This window comes from Anastrepha obliqua, chromosome 2 (genome assembly GCF_027943255.1).
Source record: "Anastrepha obliqua isolate idAnaObli1 chromosome 2, idAnaObli1_1.0, whole genome shotgun sequence".
Taxonomy (NCBI): Eukaryota; Metazoa; Arthropoda; class Insecta; order Diptera; family Tephritidae; genus Anastrepha; species Anastrepha obliqua.
This window is the reverse complement of record NC_072893.1, coordinates 107549007-107574268: the sequence shown is the minus strand read 5'-3', so window position 1 is coordinate 107574268 and position 25262 is coordinate 107549007. Positions and strand designations below refer to the sequence as shown.

The following is a 25262-nucleotide window of genomic DNA, read 5'->3' as shown; positions in this document are numbered from 1 at the left end:
AGTTAAGTATTCGCAGAAAAGAAGAGCAAAATAAGTGTCCTAATATAACGTATGTACACTTTTGTCAGTGCATTTTTTTGGTTTTTCGTGAATAACTTTTAAAGCAACTACTGAAAATAATTTTTTTTTTTACATTTGTTAGACTGTTACAATAATTAGACTTAAAACAAAATTGCATCATTACATTCCTTTTGAATGCTTTAGATCGGGAGAAATTAAGAATAAAAAATAGTTAAAAAAAATTAAAAAACACGCTTTTTTGCTAATCGAACTAAAAAGTAGAAAATAAATTTTAATGACAAAGAGACCTATAATGAAGTAAGCATTTTGCTTCACTTTCATAACCTTCTGTACATAGGTAGTTGCCAATAGAATGATTGTAATATTTACTATATCAAGCATCCCACGCTTTTAACTCTAATTTGAATTACTCTATTTGTATCTTAATTTTTGTTATAATTCTGTGCTGAGGTAGTTGACTATGACTGATCGTTCGATTTGCTATTACTTCATTATAGGTCTCTTTGTCATTAAAATTTATTTTCTACTTTTTAGTTCGATTAGCAATAAAAGCGTGTTTTTTAGTTTTTTTTAAACTATTTTTTATTAACTTTTAATTTTAAATTTTGAATTTGAATTTTGAACTTTGGATCATGCATTTTTAGTATTTAATATTTAATTTTTATTTTTAATTTTCCATTTTCCATTTTTAGTTTTTACTTTTTAATTTTTAATTTGTAATTTTAAATTCGCATTTTTTAAGTTTTAATTTTTACTTTTTGCATTTCTAGTTTTTAATATTTAATTTATAATTTTCCATTTTTAGTTTTTAGATTTTAGTTTGTAGTTTTTAATTCGCAATTTTTAATTTTTAATTTGTAACTTATAATATTTAATATTCAATTTCAATGTTTTAATTTTTTAGCTTTAATTTTTGATTTCGACATTTCCACATTTTTCAACCAAAAGTCGGTTTCTTTTAATGCGTATAGTTTCTTATGTACGTATGTATGTATGTATGTACATATCTACGGTTACAATTTTTCGTATCTCTAATGCAGTGCATAAATATGTATGTATGCACATATGTAAGTCCATTTGCAAGGCTGAAAACCCAAATTTTCGTTTTTTCGTTTTATTTCTTTCTCATAGTTTTACCTTCTACTGTTTTGGTTATTCGTATCTTTTTTTCTTTACTTCAACGAAATTTTTCTTAGCTGAATATTTTTTCCCCTACTTAATCGTAAAAGCAGTTGCTCGCATTTCTGTTGTCGTTCCGCTTCAGTAATTTCGTTTGTTGCTTTTAATTTGCTTCTTAGGTAGAAATTGACTTGAACAAAGTGTAGATATGTATATAGTACGTGTCGTGTGTGTGTGTGTGTAAATATGTATGCATAGCAAATTTGAATCGCCACCGCCACGGATATTCATAAAAATTGCAACTTTTAAATACGAAACAATAACAGACGTATGTATGTATGTATGTATGTATGTATGTATGTATGTACATACAAGTGCACATAAATGTGTTTATGGATGGCTTGTACGCCATCAACTGTGTGTGTGTGTGTGCATGTGGACGGATTCGGTTTCGGTTTCATCTCCATTATAGCAAATCAAATATTTAATGATTGACGCTTAACGCGACTTGACGCCAACGAAGCGAAAAAGACATGCAATTCTCAGCCGAAAAACACACGCACAAATATTATTATACAGATTATGCATACAAACCAATGTGTATACAAAATATGTACTTATGTATGAGTATGCGTCTACCCGGCATTATCATCTTTTCTACCCCTTGCCTAGCAACAAACCCAAATGGGTACAATGAAATCACCTTTTCCTTTCGACTCATTCAGTTCCATTTACAAATGCACACGAGCATACATAGATGCGTATGTATGTATGTGTCTACAGACGCACACACATGTACACTTGCATATAAATATCTACCGAAAGAAAGATAATAATAAATGGCGCTGATCATCAGATTAGTAAAAAGTGTTGAGCTTAAATGTTCAGGTTATCAGCTCATAAAAATTGAATAGTAATTGTGAAGCAAACCATTTATAATTGCCGGATTAAAAGGGATTACAAACACCTCCATTCTTGCTTTTGTTTGTGTAATGGAAAAAGGCCTGTGTCAAATAAACTTTTTACAGTAATATTTAAAAGCAATTAATTTGTAATTAAATTAAAAAAATTGTTAGTGTAAACCTAATTTGTTTGTTGAATTATTAAAATAAATATAAATAAACAAACCGCTGCCACTTTTTGACGCGTAGTAAGTCATGAAGTCAAAGGCAAAACAAGCGCATGACCATTTCACGAGTGTAATTGGGCTGTCATTTTATCACACCCAAGCCGAGACTGCTGTTAAGTAATCACATTTCTCTTACGTAAAGTGCAACTCTGTTAAGTGAAGCACACCTCTGTTAAGTAATGTTAACCCTTTCGGTACGGAAAGCCGCTAACGGAAATACAAATTATTTTATATGTTTAATAGTTGCAATGGGTGAAATAAAAGTGTTTTGTCCCATCAAAATTGTATTCGGTCAAAAAGGGGCGGTGGGAGGGGCTGGGACATATATGTCCCGTAAGTATTTTTATGGACGCATTTGTCCCGTTTAGTATTTTATGATCCAATATCTAAAATATTAATACCATTATATAGAGCTCGTAGTCCGCCTGTGTGAAAAACTTTGGATCAATTTTTAACCCTTTTTCCGTGATCCAATCGCGCTAAATTTCTGCAGGCAGACTCGTGGAAATGTTTTTATTATGTAAAATTAAAAAAAAAAATTTTTATCAATTCTCAGATTTTCTTGAATTTTTTTTTTCTAAAAAAAAAAAATGTTTTCTAAATTTTCGGCATAACTTGAAGGGACTCATAATTTTTAAACAACTTATTAACCTTTGATTTACTGTTTCATACAACACACTCTGTGCCGTTTGTGTGTTTGTTACATTTCCGGAAGTTCCGATCATCTGACAGTTGCGCTACTAGGAGACGTATACTTCGACAATTGTTTTTAGTTCTGTTGCGCGAAAACGTCTTTCTGTATATTTCAACTTACGAAAAATGTAGTGCCCGACTCGAAATAACTTTTGTTACGTTTGTGGCTTATTCACACCAAGTAAAAATTTTTAAAATATTACGAAAACAGTGGTTAATTCGTTTCAGAAAATATTCAAGACAGCTTATGTTCTTTACTTGTGGTATACTCCGGAAGTCATGTGCGACTATTGCTATAGAAATTTATGCAAGTTTACTGATGGAAGGTCAACAATAAAGTACTCTGTACCAACAATTTGGCTACCACGTACGGAGCACTGCAGTGAACTGTGCTACTTTTGCGTAACTTTTACTCAAACTAAAGGGTACCAATACATTCGCAATATTTTTCCGAAACTGAGCGGCGCAAAGATTCATGCAGGTATTTTTTTTACGAAGGCTTTTAGTAACTTTATTTTTTTAATGGTGTGTATAATTTAAGGTGTTTTCAGTGGTCCGCAGATAAAAAAAATAGTTGCAAGTTATGAATTTTCATCAAAACTGAATGCTATCGAACAACGTGCATGGAAAGGCACAGTTGCCATTATTGAGCAGTTTCTTGGCAACAAACGAGCTAACAATTATAAAAATATTGTTGCAGAAATGATTTCGGCATATGTCGAAATGGGCATATTAATGTCGCTAAAGATCCATTTCCTTCACAATCATTTAGATTGTTTCCCTGGTGATTTAGGAGCTCATAGCGATGAACATGGCGAAAGGTTCCATCAGGACATTGCGGCTATTGAAAAGCGCTTTAAAGGACAAGACATTACGCATATGCTTGGCGAATACTGTTGGTCTATTTGTCGCGATACTGACACAAATGCTTACAAGCGCAAAAATAAAAGTATCCATACGATTTATTTATTTGTTTGTTTATCTCTTCATAGCTTCTCGTTATATTCAACATGCACAAGTTTTACTACTCAATTAATGAGTAATTTTAAATAATTCGAATAATTCGATAACACCGCGTTACACACATTCTGTCCTATGAACTAAATATACTTTTTCGGAAAGGGGATAAAAAATAAAAAATACACGTGTATCGGCGATTTTCATGTACACGTCACAATTTTTTTTTTTGTATTTTATAACTTTAAACGAGCAATTCTTGTATGCATATCTGTATAGCCACACGATCTCAGGATTAGCTTAACGGATTTGAATGAAATTGGGCACACAGATAGTGTATCACATTTCTAGACTTTTCACCTAGGTGTTGCCACTGACAATGTTTCACAGGGTTGCCACCTGTTCGAAAAAAAAATTGCATGAGATATGCCGATGTGGGTATCAAAAGAATGTGGGTATCACTCCGCATTACAATAGAGATATAAAACCTCGAATTTTTTTATTAATTTTATTATATTAGAATTAAATATATGTCTTGATTTTTCTAATTCTAAGATCAATCCGCTTTATTTGTTGGTTTTTAGAGGTTTTACGGAGAGTAGCTTTTTAACTCTTTTGGAGCGTAAAGTGTTAGGTTATATTCAGATTCGTAGAGGTCCTACTAAAGTTGGATCAATAGGAATTCCTCAGCCTTTTTGTGGTGCTTAAGTTATTTACTAAGGAACAAACGTATCCTCCTGAAATTATATTTCTTATTATTTTTCTCTTATTTTTTCATTATTTATTTCTTTAATTGTTTGGTTGTGTATTTCTTTATATGTACAATTATTTTCTTTTAATTTGGGAATTGTATTGATTTATTCATTATTTTATTATTTTTTCAAAATAAATTTCCACAATTCAGAAGTGTTGTTCTGACGTTAAACAATTCATGATGACTTACCAAACCTTACTGAACTGAAATTTCGACACAGTTTGTCATTCTCAGCTGTCAAGCCATAGTTATCGATATCGATAGTTCACATGCAACTAAAATAACACCCGATACATGAAGCAATATTTTTACTTCCATTACAGCAGCTTTGATATAATGGGCCCGCTTTCAACGTTAGGAAAACCATACCATCCTCTCTCTTTCTCGCCACTTTCAATTGACTGCTTATTGTGGGTTGTAGGTACATCATCATCACAGTTCAGGGTGAACCATTGCTTCCGTTACAATTCGCCTCCACATCACTCGGTTATCAGCTTTTCGTTTGATATCAGATATGCCCGTAGCTCCAAAGTCGCCTTCAATGTCATCTCTCTATCGTTTTCTCGGTCTCCTCTTCTGTTGACTTATGGATTTCTTTCGGATATTTTTTTAGAGTTCTATTGTTGCTCAATCGTAAAACGTGACTGTACCAACGAGTCCTTTGCACTTTGTTGTACCTGATTACATTTCCACCCCTGATAAAAGCGTCTAACTTGTCGTTATACCGAGTGCAGTAGTTACCGTCTTCAAGTCGTACAGGTCCATACATTTTGTTTAGAATCTTGGTTTCAAAAAAATTTTACTGATCGGTTTCATTGGATTTCAGAATCCAGACTTCGCACCCGTAGGTGAGTTTAGGTTTAATGATAGTTTTGTGAACTCGTAGTTTCTGGTTTCTAGAAAGTAATCTCGATTTTACCAACTTTATATGCGCGAAGTAAGACTTATTTGCAGCTTGCATCCTGTCTTGTATGGCAATAGATGCATTTTTCTGTGCGCTCAGCATAACTCCAAGATGCTTAAATTCATTGACCATTTCAAAGCTATAGCTGCCATCCGAGCAGAGGGTTCTAGACGCATAAATGTTTCCCGTAGCGCCTTTTTGTTTCTGTGAATAATTACGATGTCGTACGCATAGGCACAAATTTGTGCAAACTTGCAAGAACTTATGCATCCGAGATCTATATATATCAGCCAGGGCCGCCGGCAACCGATACTGGCAGGGTGCAGAATATTCGCAAAGCAATGCAGTTGTTCGGGAACAGAGTATCCAAGTTTTTAGCTGTGATGGCATTCAACTAGTCGAACGGAGGCATACAACATTCCGAATTTCCAGTAAAATTCGCCTCGTACACACTCTTCAAGTGACAGATCTCAATTGAGATTTCTTCCGACACATCAGAAGGGTATTTTTTAGCAAAATTAAGAGCTGCTGTCTGAAGTTCTGCCTTTTCAATTTTAGGAAATAGCCACAGGAATGAGAAAATGTTGTTTATGTTTTTAATTGCAGTAAACCGATTTTCAATACCAGTGATAACTGAGTTCATGATGACGAGAAATATGTTCCTCTTGAAATCAATTTCTTCGGCGGTCATATTTTCCGCTGAATTCTCAGGTTCTTCATCATTACGTTTCTTCTTTCGGCTTGCTGGCAATGTTGACGAAGTGTTTGGCAAACCTTTTGCAACAGTTTGACATTCTTTGAAAATCGATCCCCATTGGCTGCGTAACAATTGTAGATCTGCTACAAGGCATTCAAGATTCTTTACCTCGACGTCAATCGTTGCTTCTTTTCTTTGTAAAATCAAACTGATGTAGTTTATTGTTGTGAGAATCTTGAACCATATGGAAGACATTAAGACACATTCAAATTTACTTATGTACTTAATAATTCCATCGACATCGCGTTTCGTTTCTACGGTGAGATTAAGTCCTGTCACTTTTGTAAGAGCTTTCCTCAGTCCAGGTAGATTTTGAGCAAACGCTTTGACAGCATCAATTCGAGCAGACCATCTTGTATCCGATAAGCGGTGAAGTGAAGTTGGTACACATTCTTTCAAAATATTCCATCGTATCGTACTACTACAGAATATGTTGAAACATTTTTGAACGACTCCAAAAAAAGTAATTGCGTTAGGGCAGCATTCAGCGGCATCGACTCCTACTAAATTGAGAGTATGAGCTCCGCATGGTGCGTAAAGTGCGGAACTCTGGTAGAAGTGTTATTTACTATATTTTTTCAAGCAGGAAATTTCTTGGAATTACCCTCGAGTTCGGGCCCCTCTGAAAACTCCGGGCCCGGGGGAAAAAGTACCCGATTTTTTTTGCTAGTCAATTGCAGATCATATTTCGACATGAAAAATAAAATAAATTAATAACACTGGATCACAAATTTCAACTTTTTTTCTGCACCAGAGACGCCGATATGAAATTCCTATGTAAAATCACCGTCTGATTCCGAAAATCAAGGTTATTTTTTATTCTATGGTAACGTTTTTGAGATATTTACGAATTACCGTTATTTCAATAAAACAAAAAATTGGGCCCACTTAATCATATATATCTCGAAAACGAATTGAGCGATTTCAAAACCGTTTAAAGCTTTTAAAAGGTAATAAAATTTCTTATAAACTGTGTGTAAAACACTTTTTGCTAGGTCCTGCAGATTCAAAGATAACGAACTATCATAACGGATTTTTTAAATTTTTTTTGTAAAAATATAAAAAAATTTGTACTTTGAGAGAAAGGATCTCGAAAACTGTTTACTTTTCGTGTATTTTTTGTTTTCACTCTAAGCTCTGTTTTATTACAAAAAAAATAAACTTTGGTTAAACAAAATCGATGAACTAATACAAAAGTTACAAGCATTCAAGTAAATATATCCATATAGTAAAACTTAAGTACCCTACAAATAATAGCATATGTACATATGACTCTGTCTTAACTCTATGATCTTATTTTATAATTGAAAAAGTTATGTGTCTTGTTTTGACGCAAATTTATATAAGGATCGGTTTCTCTTATGAGAAACCAACAGTAGTCACCCATCATAGCGACATCCCAGAATCCTTGATACCGACTTTCAATCATTTTCATTTACTGGTGAAACCTTTCGCCGTGCTCGTCGCTAAGATTTTGCGGGAAAAAATTTAAATGGGAGTGGAGGAAATGAATTTTTAAAGACATATTTACTCCTGAAAGAAAATTAAAAAGGGAATTAGATAAATACATAAGTGACACATTAATCTTCCAATTCAGAACAAATTTTGGTCGTTCTTGTTTGTTCGGAGCAGGGCAATAAATTCAGATTAAGGGCTATATATTCTCATGTAAATTTAAAAATTTGCTTTCAAATTTTTTGTTTAGTTTTAAAGTTAACTGAGAAAACGGTCTTATATGTGTTTTTTATTTACTCATTTCTGCATAGTTTTTGATTAAATCGTTCACTATCATCTCGAAGTTAGGACTTTTGTATTTGCCTAAAAAAGAAGTAACGACCTTTTCAAAAGAGTCCCACGCCGCTGCCTCCACTGGTGACAATAGTTCTTTGAAATGGGTATTGGCCATTATTTTCCTTATTTGCGGCCCCACAAAAATCCCTTCCTATATTTTTGCTTCTGAAATCTGTGGAAAGATTGTTTTCAAATAATGAAAAGCTTCGCCTTCTTTGCCCAAAGCCTTGACAAAGTTTTTGATAAGGCTGAGATTGATGTGGAGCGGAGGTAGAATTATTTTTTCCTTTTTTATAAGTGGTGAGTATTTTATGTTATCCACCCCAACTTGAAACTCGATTCGTTCTGGCCAATCCTTTATGATGTAGTGTTCTTGACGTGCTCGGCTATCCCATTTGCATAGAAAGCAACAGTATTTTGTATATCCAGATTGTAGACCACATAGCTTTCCAGCGACTTCTAGATCGTCACATATTTTCCAATCATGTTCTTCGTATTTAATGAATTTAAGAAATTTTTGCATTGTCTCATATGTTTCCTTCGTATTTACTGCATGCGCGATCGGGATAGATGGCTTTTGGTTGCCAATATGCAATAATACGGCCTTAATTGCCGTCTATGAACAATCGCCACTCTTTTGAATCATATGATTCACCAAACTGTTTAAATAGACCAGCAATGTTTTTGCAATAACAAACACTGTCCTTCTTCGTATAGTGCTGGGAGAATTGTTCGTGACGAGTCCTATAATATGTTACCTTAACATCGGATGAAACAAATTTAAATTGTTGCATACGAGGGGCGTGTAGTTCGGCATTTTCTTTTGACAATTCCAAATCCCTTATCCAATCAGTGAGTTGTGCTTGTGACAAAGGGTTTCTTTCGTTTTCCGTTTGCAATTCAGTACAACATGATGCTGCGTAATCAGATACTGCTGTTGACAATGAAACTGGAGCCGAAACTAAAGTTAAATTTGATTCTGGCAATGTAGCTTCCGTTGAATTTAGTTCTGGTAATGACACTGTAGATATGCTCGCATAGGTTACTTTTCTAGACTTTCCAACCTCAAATATAAATATAGCAGTCCGTTGAATGGCAAGTTGGTTCCCTCCACTTCATTGGTGTAAATGTCGCCTAAATAGATAGTTTAAGAATCATATGTACATATGCTATTATTTGTAGGGTACTTAAGTTTTACTATATGGATATATTTACTTGAATGCTTGTAACTTTTGTATTAGTTCATCGATTTTGTTTAACCAAAGTTTATTTTTTTTGTAATAAAACAGAGCTTAGAGTGAAAACAAAAAATACACGAAAAAGTAAACAGTTTTCGAGATCCTTTCTCTCAAAGTACAAATTTTTTTATATTTTTACAAAAAAAATTTAAAAAATCCGTTATGATAGTTCGTTATCTTTGAATCTGCAGGACCTAGCAAAAAGTGTTTTACACACAGTTTATAAGAAATTTTATTACCTTTTAAAAGCTTTAAACGGTTTTGAAATCGCTCAATTCGTTTTCGAGATATATATGATTAAGTGGGCCCAATTTTTTGTTTTATTGAAATAACGGTAATTCGTAAATATCTCAAAAACGTTACCATAGAATAAAAAATAACCTTGATTTTCGGAATCAGACGGTGATTTTACATAGGAATTTCATAACGGCGTCTCTGGTGCATTTTGGCTGTAAACCAGTGTAATTGGAAAACTTATCGCTGTTTGTGTGGAGCCCGTTTCTTCAGAAGTCCCTTGCGATGATCATCACAAGTCTTTGGAGATTTATCTAAAATCAATCGGACAAGAGATAAGATAATCTTCTGTCTGATTAAAGCCTTTTTTCCAAATTAACAATATGGCGGCCTCAGAAAATATTTTTCAGATTTTCGAGAAAAAACCGACAATGAATTAAAAAAAAAAAATTTTTGAAAAAAAAAATCCTTCGATTAGGCACAAGTTTTTTATGTTTTTCAAAAGCAGTAACAATTTTATTAAATCTACCAAGCGGTTTTTAAGTTACAGTGATCAACAGTTCAAAAAACACAGTTTTGAGAAAAAACGCATTTAAAGTTTTGCTATCGATTGCCGGAGCGCCCGAGCGCCCTTTACTAATTGTTAAATAACTCGAAAAAAATTTGCCGGATGCACTTAAAATTTTCACATAATATTTTTAATATATTATACGAGGGTGGATTGACAAGTCTTTAAAATTGCGACATCTATCGGCCACTTAATTATTGTGATTGTTAAAAGTGAACTGTCAAAAGCGAGCTGTCAAAATGTCATAACATATGGTCAAACGGTACGTTTTTGAGAATTATTTTTGCAAAACACTATTGTATTTTTATTAAAAATGGAAAAAAGTGAACTTCGTGCTGTTATAAAGTACTTTCATTTGAAAGGTTTAAACCAGAAACAAATTATTGAGGAGTTGCAGACAGTATTAGGGGAACATGCACCCTCAAATGCAACAGTTTACAATTGGGTAAACGAGTTTAAACATGGTCGGATAAGCACCAAAGATGAGCCACGCTCTGGGAGGTCAAAAGAGGTAACGATTCCAGAAACAGTGGAAAAAGTGTACAAAATTGTCACACTAGATCGAAGAATTAAATTTGGAGAGATTGCTGACATTGTGAACATTAGTTAAGAACGTGTGCATAACATAATACATGATCGATTGGGTATGAAACAGCTTTCAGCAAGATGGGTGCCGCGTTTGCTAACTCCTCTGCAAAAAATGAACCGAATGTCGACTTCAAAAGTTGGTTTAAACATGTTTAACAGAAATCCATCGGAATTTTTGCGTCGTTTCATAACGATGGATGAAACGTGGATCCACCACTATACACCAGAGTCTAAAGAACAGTCCAAACAATGGGTAGAACGTTGCTCAAGTGCTCCAAAGAAGGCAAAGGTCATTGCATCAGCTGGTAAGGTTATGGCATCTATTTTTTGGGATGCACAAGGTATAATTTTCATAGATTATCTTGAAAAGGGTAAAACCATTACAGCTGAATATTATTCATCTTTGTTGGATACATTGCACCAAAATATTAAGCAAAAACGGCCACATTTGAAGAAGAAGAAAATCCTCTTTCATCATGATAACGCTCCTTCACATTCATCTTGGAAAATGCAGAAAAAAATAAATGAATTAGGCTATGAATTGCTCCCTCATCCGCTATATTCGCCAGATTTAGCTCCCAGTGACTTTTTCCTTTTTCCAAATATGAAAAAATGGCTCGGCGGAAAGAGATTTGTGTCAAATAGTGAAGTTATAGCTGAAATAAATGCTTATTTTGAAGGTTTTGAAAAAACTTATTTTAAAGGAGGAATAAATATGTTAGAAAAGCGTTGGAAAAAATGTATTGACTTAAAAGGAGATTATGTTGAAAAATAAATCAATTTTTTGTTAAAAAACCAATGGCTAGTTTTTCATTCTAATGGCTAGTTTTTCAATCCACCCTCGTACTTTAAGAAAATGCGAAAAAATCAAATTTTTTGAAATTTCTGACTACTCCTAATCCCTCAAATAATGTTCAATATGATTTCGATTAAGTTTGTTAAACGCTTGTTTGAAGTCTATAAAAAGGCAACGTAGCATAATTTTGCATTCGTGAAATTTTTCAAACATCTGGGACACCGAAAAACATTCGACAATTGTTGATCACTCCGCCCTGAAGCCACATTGATAGTCACCGATAATTTTTTCAACATATTCATTCAGCTTATTGAAGAGAATATTTGAAAATACTACATGGTCCAATAAGTTCATAAGGTGAGAGGGTAAAAACAATTTTTTCAACCAAAATTCGTTTTATTCTTTAAGATAGGTCTCTTCTAGGGCAATACACTTTTCCCAACGGTCTTCTAACATTTTGATGCCTTTCGAAAAATGATCGATAGAAAGTCCTTCAAAATACGAGTTTGTTTCCCATTCAACTTCTTCATTTGATCGAAATATCTTTCCCTGAAGCCATCTCTTCAAGTTTGGAAACAGCCAATAGTCGCTGGGGGCCAAATCTGGGAAATACGGTGGATGGGGAAGCAATTTGTAGTGCAATTCGTGCAATTTTGCCATGACAATCGTTGATTTGTGCGCCGGTGCATTGCCTTGGTGGAACAACACTTTTTTCTTTGCTAAATGAGGCCGCTGTTTCTTGGTTTCGTCGTTCAAACGGTCCAACAAGCTGGCATAATACTCGCCGGTGACCGTTTTACCCTTTTCAAGATAGTCGATGAAGATTACACCGCAAGCATCCCAAGCAATGCTGGCCAAGACCTTTCCAGCCGATTGTTGCGGCTTTGGACGTTTTGGTCGGCTTTGGCCGGCTTCCAACCACTCTGCCAACTGTGTATTCGACTGTGGCGTGTAGTGGTGGATCCATGTTTCGTCCATTGTTACGAACCGATGTAAAAACTCGCTTGGATTGCGGAGAAACAGCTCCAAATAATGCTCAAAATCCATTATTCGTTGTTGTTTTTGGTTGATTGTGAGAAAACGCGGTACCCATCTTCCGACTAGCTTTATCACACCCAAATATTCATGCAAAATCGTTCCTACTGACCCTTTCAATATGCTTACGGCCTCTGCTAACTCGCGCACTTTCACTTTACGATCATTCAGAATGATACGATGGATTTTTTTGATGTTTTCTGGAACAACTGCTTCATTCGGACGTCCGGAACGCGCTGCGTCCTCTGTGCCTGTACGACCGCATCTAAATTCACGAAACCATCGTTCAACGGTTCCGATCGACGGAGCGGAGTCCGAATAATACTTCCATAGCCATTGGTGTGCTTTCACAGTATTTTTTTTTTAAATTAAAAAACAGTGTTTTATCAATACACGAAATTCTTTTGAATCCATTTTTTTCTCAAAACCAAAAGTAGCTTCTCTTAAACGACTGTAACTCACAAACTAATCGGCAAAATGTCGTTAAAATTTGACAAGTAGCTCCTAAAGGGCGGTTCTCACTAAATACCATATGCTTTTGATATTGACGCCGCCATCTATGCCTAACCTTATGAACTTATTAGTAGTATGTAGTATTTTGTGGCTAGTATTCAGCAGGGTCTATTATAAAAATTAATAACGAACTGATCAGAAGCAGTTCACACTTTATTTACTATCGAAATCGCAAATGCGGCTAATCACCAAATTATAAACAATAGACAAACAAAAACAATTTTTCAATTGATTTGAGCTGGTGGAACAGCGTTTACCAATTTTTTGCGACTGCAATAAATAAACTTAAACTAATTACAAATTTATTCCAATGGCTCTGATGTCAAATGCTAGGCATTCACTCCTTGGCAGACAGTAATTTGTGACGCAGAAAATATGTAAATACTCGTATAGTAAACATAGTATTTTTTATACATCGTCAAATGATAATGACTTCTAAAAATTTTAACCTTACAGCTTTTAAAACGAAAAAGTCAAACCAATTAAGCAGCGAAATAAATATTTGTGAATGCAAAAAATGGGCATAACACACAGCCAGAAACAAAGGTGTATATGTATGTATGAGTGTATCTTATGATCGTTATGGCAACAATAAAAACGGTTAGGCAACAACAAAAACTTTTAGTAAAGGGGTTAACAAACGCTCAAGATCAACTGGAGGCAAATGAGCGCCAAAAAACATGAAAAATTAAAAATTAAAAACCAACAATCAAAGTCTAGCACAGGTTTCAATTTCGTTGTTGTTGGTGTATTTTTTGTTCACCAACTTTTATATTACGAGTATTTTGTTAATGCTTTTATTCACGCTGCAAAACTAATCGAACAATACAGTATAACTGCAACAACATACCTACATAGGTAATAAATAATTAAAATTATTTATATGTAGGTACACCCAACACTCACATGCATACCTGCATGCTCGTACATACATACATACACACATTTGTACTTCAGTGGCTATAAATAATTTGTCGATGCCAAAATTTCAATTGGCTTCCCATACAAGTTGGCGTGCAAACTTCAATTCGCAGAGCGATTCAATTAATGCTGCAGCAGCAGAAGCAATCGCAGAGTAGATTAAAATAAAGCACAGCCGTGCATACATACATACATACATGCATACATGCAAACATATGTGCGCGCACGAAACATATGAAACGAATAGACATTCACTCGTGTTTGGTTATTTACTTTCGTATGCAGTCAACAAGAACAACAAACAACCTTCTACAAATACATCGCTGAAGTGTCCATGAACTTAAATTTCGGTCAAAAAATGCAAAATATTTCACAACAATAAAAAATTATTTAAAAATTAACATAATGCAGAAAACCACAATGAAATGCTTCAACAATAATTTGTCCAAAGCATCGCTGGCGCACACTGAGCGGCAGGCGGAAGCAAAGTCGCCATACACAGCAGCCACAGAGGTTTCAAATTAAGAGAATTTAAGAGTAGGAAAAAACTCGAAGCAGTGAAAAAAAAACAGAGGATTGCGCAAATATTTAGTATTTCATTACTTTCATTTGTTGCATTTTATTGGGAATTTGATTATTGGATTATGGAGCAAGTTTGTGGTACAAAGGTAGGTAGGTAGGTAAGTAGGTTTGGCAGCCGCATCGCACATAGGGACAACGATGCCACTTAGACCACGGAATGGGTCCGTTGTGAGCCGCGGGGGCTGGGCTACATTTCCCTCTCCATATTGAACCAGCCTGAGCTTTTGACAAAGCGTAAAAGGTTGTTGATGCCTAAAGTGTATAGATTATCTATATTCGTTAAGAAGTAGGATTTTAAAAATCGGTTTCTGCTTCTGGCTAGAGCCGGGCATGTGCAAAAAAGGTGTTGAATTGTTTCCAATTCCTCCTCATTTCTGCAGCTACGACAGAAATCATCATTGCCCCTACTAAGGTCCTGATTTGAAGTCTACTCAGTTTTATAATACTCTTGGACAGACATTAATTTAGCCTTGGCCATGTTTGCCTAGCAATTTCGCAGGTGTTAGCGCTAATCCATCTCTGATTTGCAGAATTGATTAGTGCGTCCTTAATGAGAAGCTTACAAGTTGCGAGAGGTATCTCCATACAATTACTTATGTCTGGCATACAGGTGCCTTCTCTTGCAAGTTGGTCTGCCCCACAGTTCCCTGGTATATCTCCGTGGCCTGGGACCCAGCATAAGATTATACGATATTGCTTGGCCATCTCATTTAGAGAGTGTCTTACGCTCCCTGATGTTGTTTGGAATGCATTCAGGGCTCGTAGGGCAACTTGGCTGTCTGATACAATGCAGATATCCGTTGATGATATTCCGTTTATCTTTAACCATTTTAAAGCTTCATGAATAGCGTTTATTTCCGCTTGAAAAACGCTACAGTGATCCGGTAATTTAAAGGATTCACTAATAGAAAGCTCTTCGCAAAATAACCCTGATCCTACACCGGTGTCCATTTTGGATCCGTCCATGTAGATCTTAACGGCTGTGTTGAGTGTTGGATCTTCTTCAAGCCATTCCAGTCTAGAAGGGATTTTCATTAGGAAATTCCTTTCGAAGCAGAGAATGGGAGGGTGATAATCACAGTCAATGGGTATATCCGTGTAGGAGTCTAAGATGGTTGAATGTCCATGTGTGACAGTTCTCCATTGTGAGCTCGCTTTGAGCCTTAAAGCGGAGCAGGCCGCTGAGTATTTGCAGAAGATATCTAGGGGTGGCAGATGTAGCATGATGTCCAAAGCCATGGATGGCGTGGTTTTCATGGCGCTATATATTGCTAGTTCCATGTGGTACAAAACTCAGCATACAATTTTGTTATGGAATAATTTTTTTAACTAAATTTAAATAAAATAACTAAATTTACTGAGGAATGATTCTGAGTGATGGAAATCTTTAAATATGGACCTTTACAATTTTTTCTGATAAGATGATATCCTTCCTTCCTTTTCTAAAATATGATATCCTTCAAGTGACTGCTGCCAGCGTTGATGCATATTTGTGCCCTTTTTATCGCATATTCCACGACTTCACGCAAGATTTATTTATTTATTTATTTATTTATTTATTTAAATATATTAAGTCCATGAACAACCAATTCTTAGAGCCTATAAGACAAAGTAAGTAATATTAATAGGACTATGAATAAGTTCGTGCGGTTTTACAACAGATGGCGTAACTTGATTATTATTCCATCGATCCACATTTCCAAACATTCATTGGAGAGCTACTGTCGTAAGGCACAAACGTCAGTATAAGTTTTTTATTTGAAGCGTAAACAACAATATTTTTACCACACTTGAAAATGTCGAATTTCGTGCCAAATAATGTGTTTTTGCGGGGAATTCTTCTTCATTATTTTAATATGAAGAAAAAAGCAGCCGAAAGTCATCGTATCTTGGTGGAAGTTTATGGTGAGCATGCTCTAGCTGAGCGAACGTGCCAGAAGTGGTTTGCACGCTTTAAAAGTGGTGATTTTGGCTTGGAAGACGAAGAACGCGAGGGTGCGCCGCCAAAGTTCATGGATACCGAATTGGAGGAATTGCTCGATCAAGATCCGGCTCAAACGCAAGAAGAGGTTGCAAAAACTTTGGGAGTTGATCAATCAACCATTTCCAAACGTTTAAAAGCCATGGGAATGATCCGAAAGGTAGGCCATTGGGTGTCGTATGAATTGAAGCCAAGAGACGTTGAACGCCGTTTTATGGCATGCGAACAACTGCTTCAACGGCACAAAAGAAAGGGTTTTTTGCATCGAATTGTGACTGGCGATGAAAAGTGGGTCCATTACGACAATCCAAAACGTCGGGCAACGTATGGATACCCTGGCCATGCTTCAACATCGACGTCGGCGCAGAATATTCATGGCCTGAAGGTTATGCTGTGTATCTGGTGGGACCAGCTGGGTGTTGTGTATTATGAGCTACTGAAACCGATTGAAACAATTGATGCGTTTGAGCCGAGCACTGCGAGAAAAACGGCCGCAATACGCCGATAGACACGACAAAGTTATTTTGCAACATGACAATGCTCGGCCACATGTTGCACAAGTGGTCAAAACATACTTAGAAACGCTCAAATGGGATGTCCTACCCCACCCGCCGTATAGTCCAGACCTTGCGCCATCCGATTACTATCTCTTCCGATCGATGCAACATGGCCTGGCTGACCAGCACTTCCGTAATTACGATGAAGTCAAAAAATGGATCGATTCGTGGATTGCGGCAAAACCGACCGAATTTTTCACAAAGGGAATCCGTGAATTGCCAGAAAGATGGGAAAAAGTAGTAGCAAGCGATGGACAATACTTTGAATATTAAATTTGTAACCATTTTACGTCAATAAAGTTTCAAATTTCGAAAAAAACCCGCACGAACTTATTCATAGCTTATGGAAGGACAATACTTTGAATATTAAATTTGTAACCATTTTACGTCAATAAAGTTTCAAATTTCGAAAAAAACCCGCACGAACTTATTAGTCCTACTATTATCAGTGAGCTTATGGAAGGAGCTCTGGGTTTAGAGCCACAGATTGTAGTTTAAGTGTAAACCCGAGTAAAACTGAACTGATGCTATTCAATCAGAGAACCAACATACCAAACTTGAATCTCTCAAAATTAAATGGCGTTAGTCTTATGCTAGCCCAACAGGCAAAATACTTAGGTGCCATCTCAGATCCCAAACTCAGCTGGAGGTTCAATGCAGAGTACAAGGTAAAGAAAGCGAATAGAGCAACTTACAAGTGTAAGAGAATGTTGGGTAAAAAAATGGGGTATCCAACCAAAACTATCCAATTGGTCCTACGCAGCCATTGTAAGGTCAATACTAACATATACGGCACCAGTCTGGTGGCCCGCAATAAAAAAGAAATACAACCCAACCAAGCTGAACAAGATGCAAAGAAGAGCGTGTATCTTAACCACAGGAGCGCTTAGCACCAGTCCCACTGAAGCGCTCAATTTACTAACCCATCTATTACCATTAGACTTACATGTAAAAACAATCGCTACTTGCAGCGCGGAGAGACTCAGATATATAGGAAGCTGTATAACAAGATCGTACGGTCACAGTATGATCCTCCTACAGGGACCCTCGCTGCTCAAAAACAAATCAGACTACACAGTCCCCGACCTTAACTTCAAGAACGACTTTACGGTACGTTTGCCACCGAGAACCGAATGGCGGAAAGGAAAAGTGATTGGTACATTCGACATTGAAATCTACACTGATGGTTCTAAGATGAACTGTGGTGTTGGAGCTGGCCTCTGTTCGGTCGGCCGCTCCACATATCCAAATCAATCCAACTTTCTGACTATGCCAGCGTGTTCCAGTCAGAACTACAAGTACTAGCAATCAGAGAAGCATGCAAATCACTGAAAAATTCGACAAAGAAATTGGTGCAATAGTAGCTATATTTTCAGATAGTCAAGCAGCTATTAAGATTGCAATTCCATTTCATTTCCAAGTTAGTTTTACAGTGCAGAACGGAACTAGAGCTGCTCCAAATTACTCTGATATGGGTTCCCGGTCATAGGAACGTAGAGGGTAATGAGATGGCAGATGGCAGCTACCAAGAAAAGTTTCGACACTAGACACAACAGAGGCGGTGGCGGGCGGTTGCTACCCTTTTTAACACAATAAAAACATCCAATTACTTCGCACTACTATGCTTTAGCCGAAAGAAGGTGGAAGCAAGTAAAAACGTTTGGTACTACAAGAAACACGTGACTGTCGTACAACATCCGGAGGACAAATTATCTGTTAGGCTGCTCTCTGGCAAACATTTCACGCATAACCGCAATCCTTACAGATCACTGGAAGGAAGGGGATCACGCAGCCAGGCTTAACCTCCCTTTCAATCCCATCTGCAGAAGCTGTGAAGCGGAAGGGGTGAAAGAAAGTCTTTTCCTCTATCTATGCGAATGTCTAAGTCTAGCTAGAGCAAGACTTCGCTCTTTCGGCAAGCCCGTCTTACAGCAAATTAATGAAATCTCAGACGTAGAGATAACGAAATGGATCTGACCTCAAAAAAAAAAAGAAAAAAAAAAAAAGACTACCACACAAGAATAGCGGCAGTAAAACTGCGCTAGTCGCTAATTACGCATATTTCAGCAGGAATACTCACCCACTACAACAACAATATATACACGATTTCAGAAGGTTAATGAAGACATGATTAAGTAGCGGAAAATCAGACGTGATAAGCGATGAGATGCTGTTGAATTCATTAAGTGCCCGGACAATTAGCGCATTTCGGGCATGATTTGTGTTATTATTACTTACGTAAAAAGGGTAGAAATTTCAAAGTTCTTTTCTTCGAACATTAAAGTTTATTTTTTCCGGAAGGGCACCACAGTCCAGATCCCCCTTTATATTGCTATAAACAAAAGTTCAGGAGAGAACAGATCTTCTACTTTCTGGAGGTTTGAGATTCGATAGAAGTAAACGAGAGTTTAGAGTATTGATGATACGGCCACAAAATATTGGGTAGTCGAAAAAGTCTTTTCGTATTTTTAATCAAACTTCAACTCATTTTTTTAATATTTATAATGAACTTTATTAAACCAAATATGCACCATTTTGGTCGACCACCGAAACAAATGGTAGTCCGATGGTGCAAGGTCAGGGCTATATGGTGGATTCATCAAAACTTCCCAGCCAAGCTCTCCCAGTTTTTTCCGAGTCACCAAAGAGGTGTGTGGAATGAAATGTCGGCTGCGGAAACGTTTAGCATGTTGCAGAAGGCATTTGGTGATTCGACCATGTCGCAGAAAACTGTTTATAAGTGGTACAAAGACTTCAAAGAGGGTCGAGAACGTGTTGATGACTTGGAACGCCATCGACCATCGACGTCATCAGATGACCAACACGTCAATAAAGTGAAGGAGTTAGTGCTCAGAAATCGTCGGTTCACTGTTAAAGACCTTACTGATGTGATCGGAATATCAAAGGATCTGTGAAAACAATTTTGAAAGATCATTTGGGCCTACCAAAAGTCAAATCTCGTTTGGTACCGAAAACTCTCAATTTCTTGGAAAAAAGTCGTCGCGTTGATGTGGGTGAAACAATGTTTTCAGACTATCAGGACAAGCTCAAATGCATCATTACGGGAGATGAGACTTGGATTTATGCTTACAACCCTGAAACAACCGACCAATCAAGCGAATATCGTGCTAAGGGCGAGGCCAGACCGAAAAGAGCACGTCAAAGTCGTTTAAAAATAAAGGTCATGATGACAGTTTTTTTCGATTTTCGTGGTGTGGTGAACTATGAATACCTTCCACCTGGCCAAACTGTTAATAAGGAATATTATTTGAGCGTTATGCATCGTTTACGTGAAGCAATTCGTGTAAAAAGACCAGAATTATGGGCCAACAACTCTTGGTTTTTGCATCACGATAATGCACCGTCTCACACTGCACTCGTTCTTCGTGACCATTTCGCCAAAAATTCCACGCATATCGTTCCGCAACCACCTTATTCGCCTGATTTGGCTCCGTGTGACTTCTGGCTATTCCCAAAACTCAAGAGACCACTCCGGGGAACGCGTTTCGAGTCGATTGAGGAGATAAAAGCTGAATCGAAGAAGGTGCTGATGGCTATACCGGAAATGGACTATTTGGCATGTTTCGGGGATTGGAAAAATCGTTGGCATAAGTGTATTTCATCGAGAGGGGACTATTTGGCAGGGGATGAAATTGATTTACAAGAATAAATAAAGATTTTTCATTTTACAACCAAATTCACCTTACTTTTTGCCCACATATATATTATATAATATATACATACTTGGCGCATGCAACGTTTTTGGGTGTTAGGCCGAGCTCCTCCTCCTATTTGTGATGTGCATCTTGTTGTTGTTCCACAAATGGAGGGACCTACAGTTTCAAGCCGACTCCGAACGCCAGGTATTTTTTATGAGGAACTTTATCTCGGAGGTTTGCCATTGCCTGTCGAGGAACGACCGCTATTAGAAAAAACTTTTTCTTCATTTTGGTCTTTTAACGAGATTCTCTCTGAATTCCGAATGGTAGTCACGCATCAACCCATTCGGCTACGGCGGCCGACCTTAACCCCATTGAACATCTGTTGAACACTGGCCATGACGCAGACACCTGTTCTAACACTCACGGATTTACTGCGCCTCCCTCGTAAATTTGTTTTGTGGTAATGTACGCAAACGTGCATAGATACAAAAATACCTACTTCGTATGCTTACACACATACATACATATGCATATAATCATTTCAGATAATTTTTTATTACTTTAAGAGAGTCATCAATAGTGTTTACTTTATTTTATTGTTCGAGAGTTTTATGCGCCAGCCGCTGCTATCCGCTTAAGCTTACGAGCTGTAATAAAAAGATGAGGGGAAATCCAAAACAGTTATTTGTAATGGCACTTTTCAGACGATTTCAAGTATCTCATCAAGGATATCTTGTAAGAGTTCAGACATTGATAGAAGCCCGTAGGCGTACTCAACTTTTTCGCCGATTTCAAGATAGGGAATTTTGATACCTACAGCAGAATATTATGGCGACAAAGTTGCTTTCTAAGTGAAAATGCTGTTGTTGTTCCCTACACATTAAGCACAAGGAAATATTTCCTTAAATAAAAAATATTAATATTCACTAGGCCGGGTCAATTTGTGGGGAGGCAAAAAAATCGCCCATTGCTCTGTGAAAATCATATTCTAGGGATTGAAATAAGAAACTTCGCCGAAGGAGCCATACATCTAAAACGAATTCTGATGTCCCCCAATTCGGGTCGAACTTTTTAGTTTCTTTTCTCATGTAAAGGCCCAAAATGGTGATATTTTGAAATGATTGTATGGCGAGCCCTCCAGGGGAGTTCCAGGGAGTGTGCCACTGGCATGGGTGGATCGGCCGTCCAAAGTTAGTGGGGGTCGGTTATACATTTGGACTCGATTGGAGCACTCTAAATGGGTCAAAGTGGGATTTTTCGTTCGACCCAAATTGGGGGGCATCAGAATTCGTTTTAGAGATATGGTTCCTTCGGCAAAGTTTCTTATTTTGATCCCTAGAATACGATTTTCACAGAGCAATGAGCGATTTTTAAATCGACCCGCCCTAATATTCACTCTACGATATGCTAAAGTCAGGTTCCCTACTAGAAAAGGATCGCAGCATATCCCTCATGATCCACTCTGATAGATGAGCAGCTAAACGTTTAATCCGATAATGACTTGAAGGGCAAAGAGATACGAGTCCACTGGTGATACTGTCTATCTGATTTGAAGCAATTTTAAAGCAAAGTCTCAAACGTATGACATGCGCAGTATGGAATGGCCTGCCACAATGCGCGTGAGCATTCTCAGTTTATCCTTAGGGAGGGTTATGCGTTTCTTAAACTTCTTTTGGTTGTAGGTACCCTCCCAGCAAGGATTTCGCCGTGCGTAACTCCATAGTTTGGTGCCAGCTAACCATGCTTAGTTCTAGCTCTTCACTCCTAAGCTTCTCATTGTTGTGTGTTGTCCCATGGCAAGAAAGAACTCGGTCCTATCAGTAACGAGGCCGCAGCCTTTCTTGCCAATGCATCTGCTATTTCTTTCACAATTATACACCTGTGTCCTGGGACACAAATTAGTCGGATGCGATTGCGAGCGTTCCTAACTAATTCAGTTTCTAGATGCACTCAAGGACCACTGAGAACTTAACCTCAGAGCAATTTACACATTACTAAAAACAACAATTTGCCTAGTAAGTAAAAGTACCATGCCGCTAAGAGGACGGACTAGGATTAATTCCATACAGACTTTAAAATGATTGTGATTGCGACGGAGAAAAGAAGTGAAATTACCTTTGCGCGACGAGAAGTTACCCGTTCCTCAGCCACAAAATGAGTTTGCGTCTATAAATTGGGAGGCCGCCCCTTTTCTGGCTAATAATTTATCTGCCATTTCATGTACATTTCTAACTCTAAACTACATTTTTTAGACATTACGGTTGGTACTTTGCTGTTTGCTGTCACAGTCAAAATCTGTCGATAGTTCAAATTGCAAACGCTCTTACTTTGCAAAACTAATAATTGCGTCGATTTTTTTACCAATAATCGGTCGGTGATGTTGGCGCAGCATGGATAACGGCGTCAATTTCTAAAACGTGTCGCACCAACTGGACAAACGTTCTGGCCTCTATCTGCTCCACTTAAACCACCGTCGTTCTGCTCAAAATATATCTCGGCTGTGGCAGTCGATGTCGTCGCTGAGAACGAAGAAACATCAAGCAGAAGACGGGTCATGCAATTGGGCATCACCAGACGAACCCTACAGCGAATTACTACTGTGGGCAAAAAGTAAGGTGAATTTGGTTGTAAAATGAAAAATCTTTATTTATTCTTGTAAATTAATTTCATTCCCTTCCAAATAATCCCCTCTCTATGAAATACACTTATGCCAATGATTTTTCCAATCCCCGAAACATGCCAAATAGTCCATTTCCGGTATAGCCATCAGCACCTTCTTCGATTCAGCTTTTATCTCCTCAATCGACTCGAAACGCGTTCCCCGGAGTGGTCTCTTGAGTTTTGGGAATAGCCAGAAGTTACACGGAACCAAATCAGGCGAATACGGTGGTTGCGGAACGATATGCGTGGAATTTTTGGCGAAATGGTCACGAAGAACGAGTGCAGTGTGAGACGGTGCACTATCGTGATGCAAAAACCAAGAGTTGTTGGCCCATAATTCTGGTCTTTTTAGACAAATTGCTTCACGTAAACGACGCATAACGCTCAAATAATATTCCTTATTAACAGTTTGGCCAGGTGGAAGGAATTCATAGTGGACCACACCACGAAAATCGAAAAAAAACTGTCATCATGACCTTTGTTTTTGAACGACTTTGACGTGCTCTTTTCGGTCTGGCCTCGCCTTTAGCACGATATTCGCTTGATTGGTCAGTTGTTTCAGGGTCGTAAGCATAAATCCAAGTCTCATCTCCCGTAATGATGCATTTGAGCTTGTCCTGATAGTCTGAAAGCATTGTTTCACACACATCAACGCGAGGACTTTTTTCCAAGAAATTGAGAGTTTTCGATACCAAACGAGATTTGACTTTTCGTAGGCCCAAATGGTCTTTCAAAACGGTTTTCACAGATCCTTCTGATATTCCGATCATATCAATAAGGTCTTCCGACGATTTTTGAGCACTAACTCCTTCACTTTATTGATGTGTTGGTCATCTGTTGACGTCGATGGTCGTCCGGAGCGCTCCAAGTCACAAGTCCAAACACGTTCTCGATCCTCTTTGAAGTCTTTGTACCACTTATAAACATTTTGGTGCGACATGGTCGAATCACCAAATGCCTTCTGCAACATGCTAAACGTTTCCGCAGCCGAAATTTCATTCCGCAAACAAAATTTTGATGGCACTTCTCTGCTCAATCAAATCAGACATTGTAAAAATCGAAAAATGCACTCTTGGTCCTTTGGTGAACACAAGCGTAAATATATTACTGAAAATGATATTCACATGAAAGTTGGCCCAGATGTTATTAACAGTGCTGCCAACTCAGGAAAAAATAACTAGGGCGACATTTTAATCCCGCGAAGTTTGACAAATAAATTCACCTTACTTTTTGCCCACAGAGTATACATATATAATATACAGGGTTGGCCATATTAAACTGACCCATTGAGTAACCCTATAACTTTTTACTGTAATTTGAAATCTAAGGTTTACGTCAACAAGCCAAAGACACTAGGCACACTTAAGGCCAATATCCGACGGGAAATAGCCGCCATATCGGCCGAGACGCTGGCCAAAACTATCCATATGGCAATGCAGTATATTGGAGGCCCCCAGCTAATGAGGAGAGCTCAAGAGATGATTAAGTCTTCTTGTTCTATCCTCTTCTTGTCTTTCAAAACAACGGCTCTAATTTTCAATATGAGCTGACAGTTTTGTTGTGTCCAACACTGGTCTACTTAATTTCGATGCGGTCATCACTTTTGCAAACTAAAAACGATGCTGCCATACCAACACACCGAGTTGCTCGAGCCACACTTTTATTGCTGGTAAGTATTTCAGGGTAAAACAGAATCAGGCTTACTAAAACATTAAAAGCATTCTTGGACCAGTTTTTGAAATTCGGAAGGTTGAGCCAAGAGTGATTTGGTAACTCCTCAACCTAAAAAGCACATAATATT

At 37.3% G+C, this 25262-nt stretch overlaps 1 protein-coding gene across 1 annotated transcript; it reads right to left on the bottom strand.

Annotated features, from left to right (window-relative positions):
- Positions 1–11945: 11945 nt before the first annotated feature.
- On the bottom strand, positions 11946–12527 carry LOC129238327 (histone-lysine N-methyltransferase SETMAR-like). Its single transcript, XM_054873360.1, has one exon. The coding sequence runs from the start codon at positions 12525–12527 to the stop codon at positions 11946–11948; it is 582 nt and encodes a 193-aa protein (XP_054729335.1).
- Between the last annotated feature and the right edge of the window lie 12735 nt (positions 12528–25262).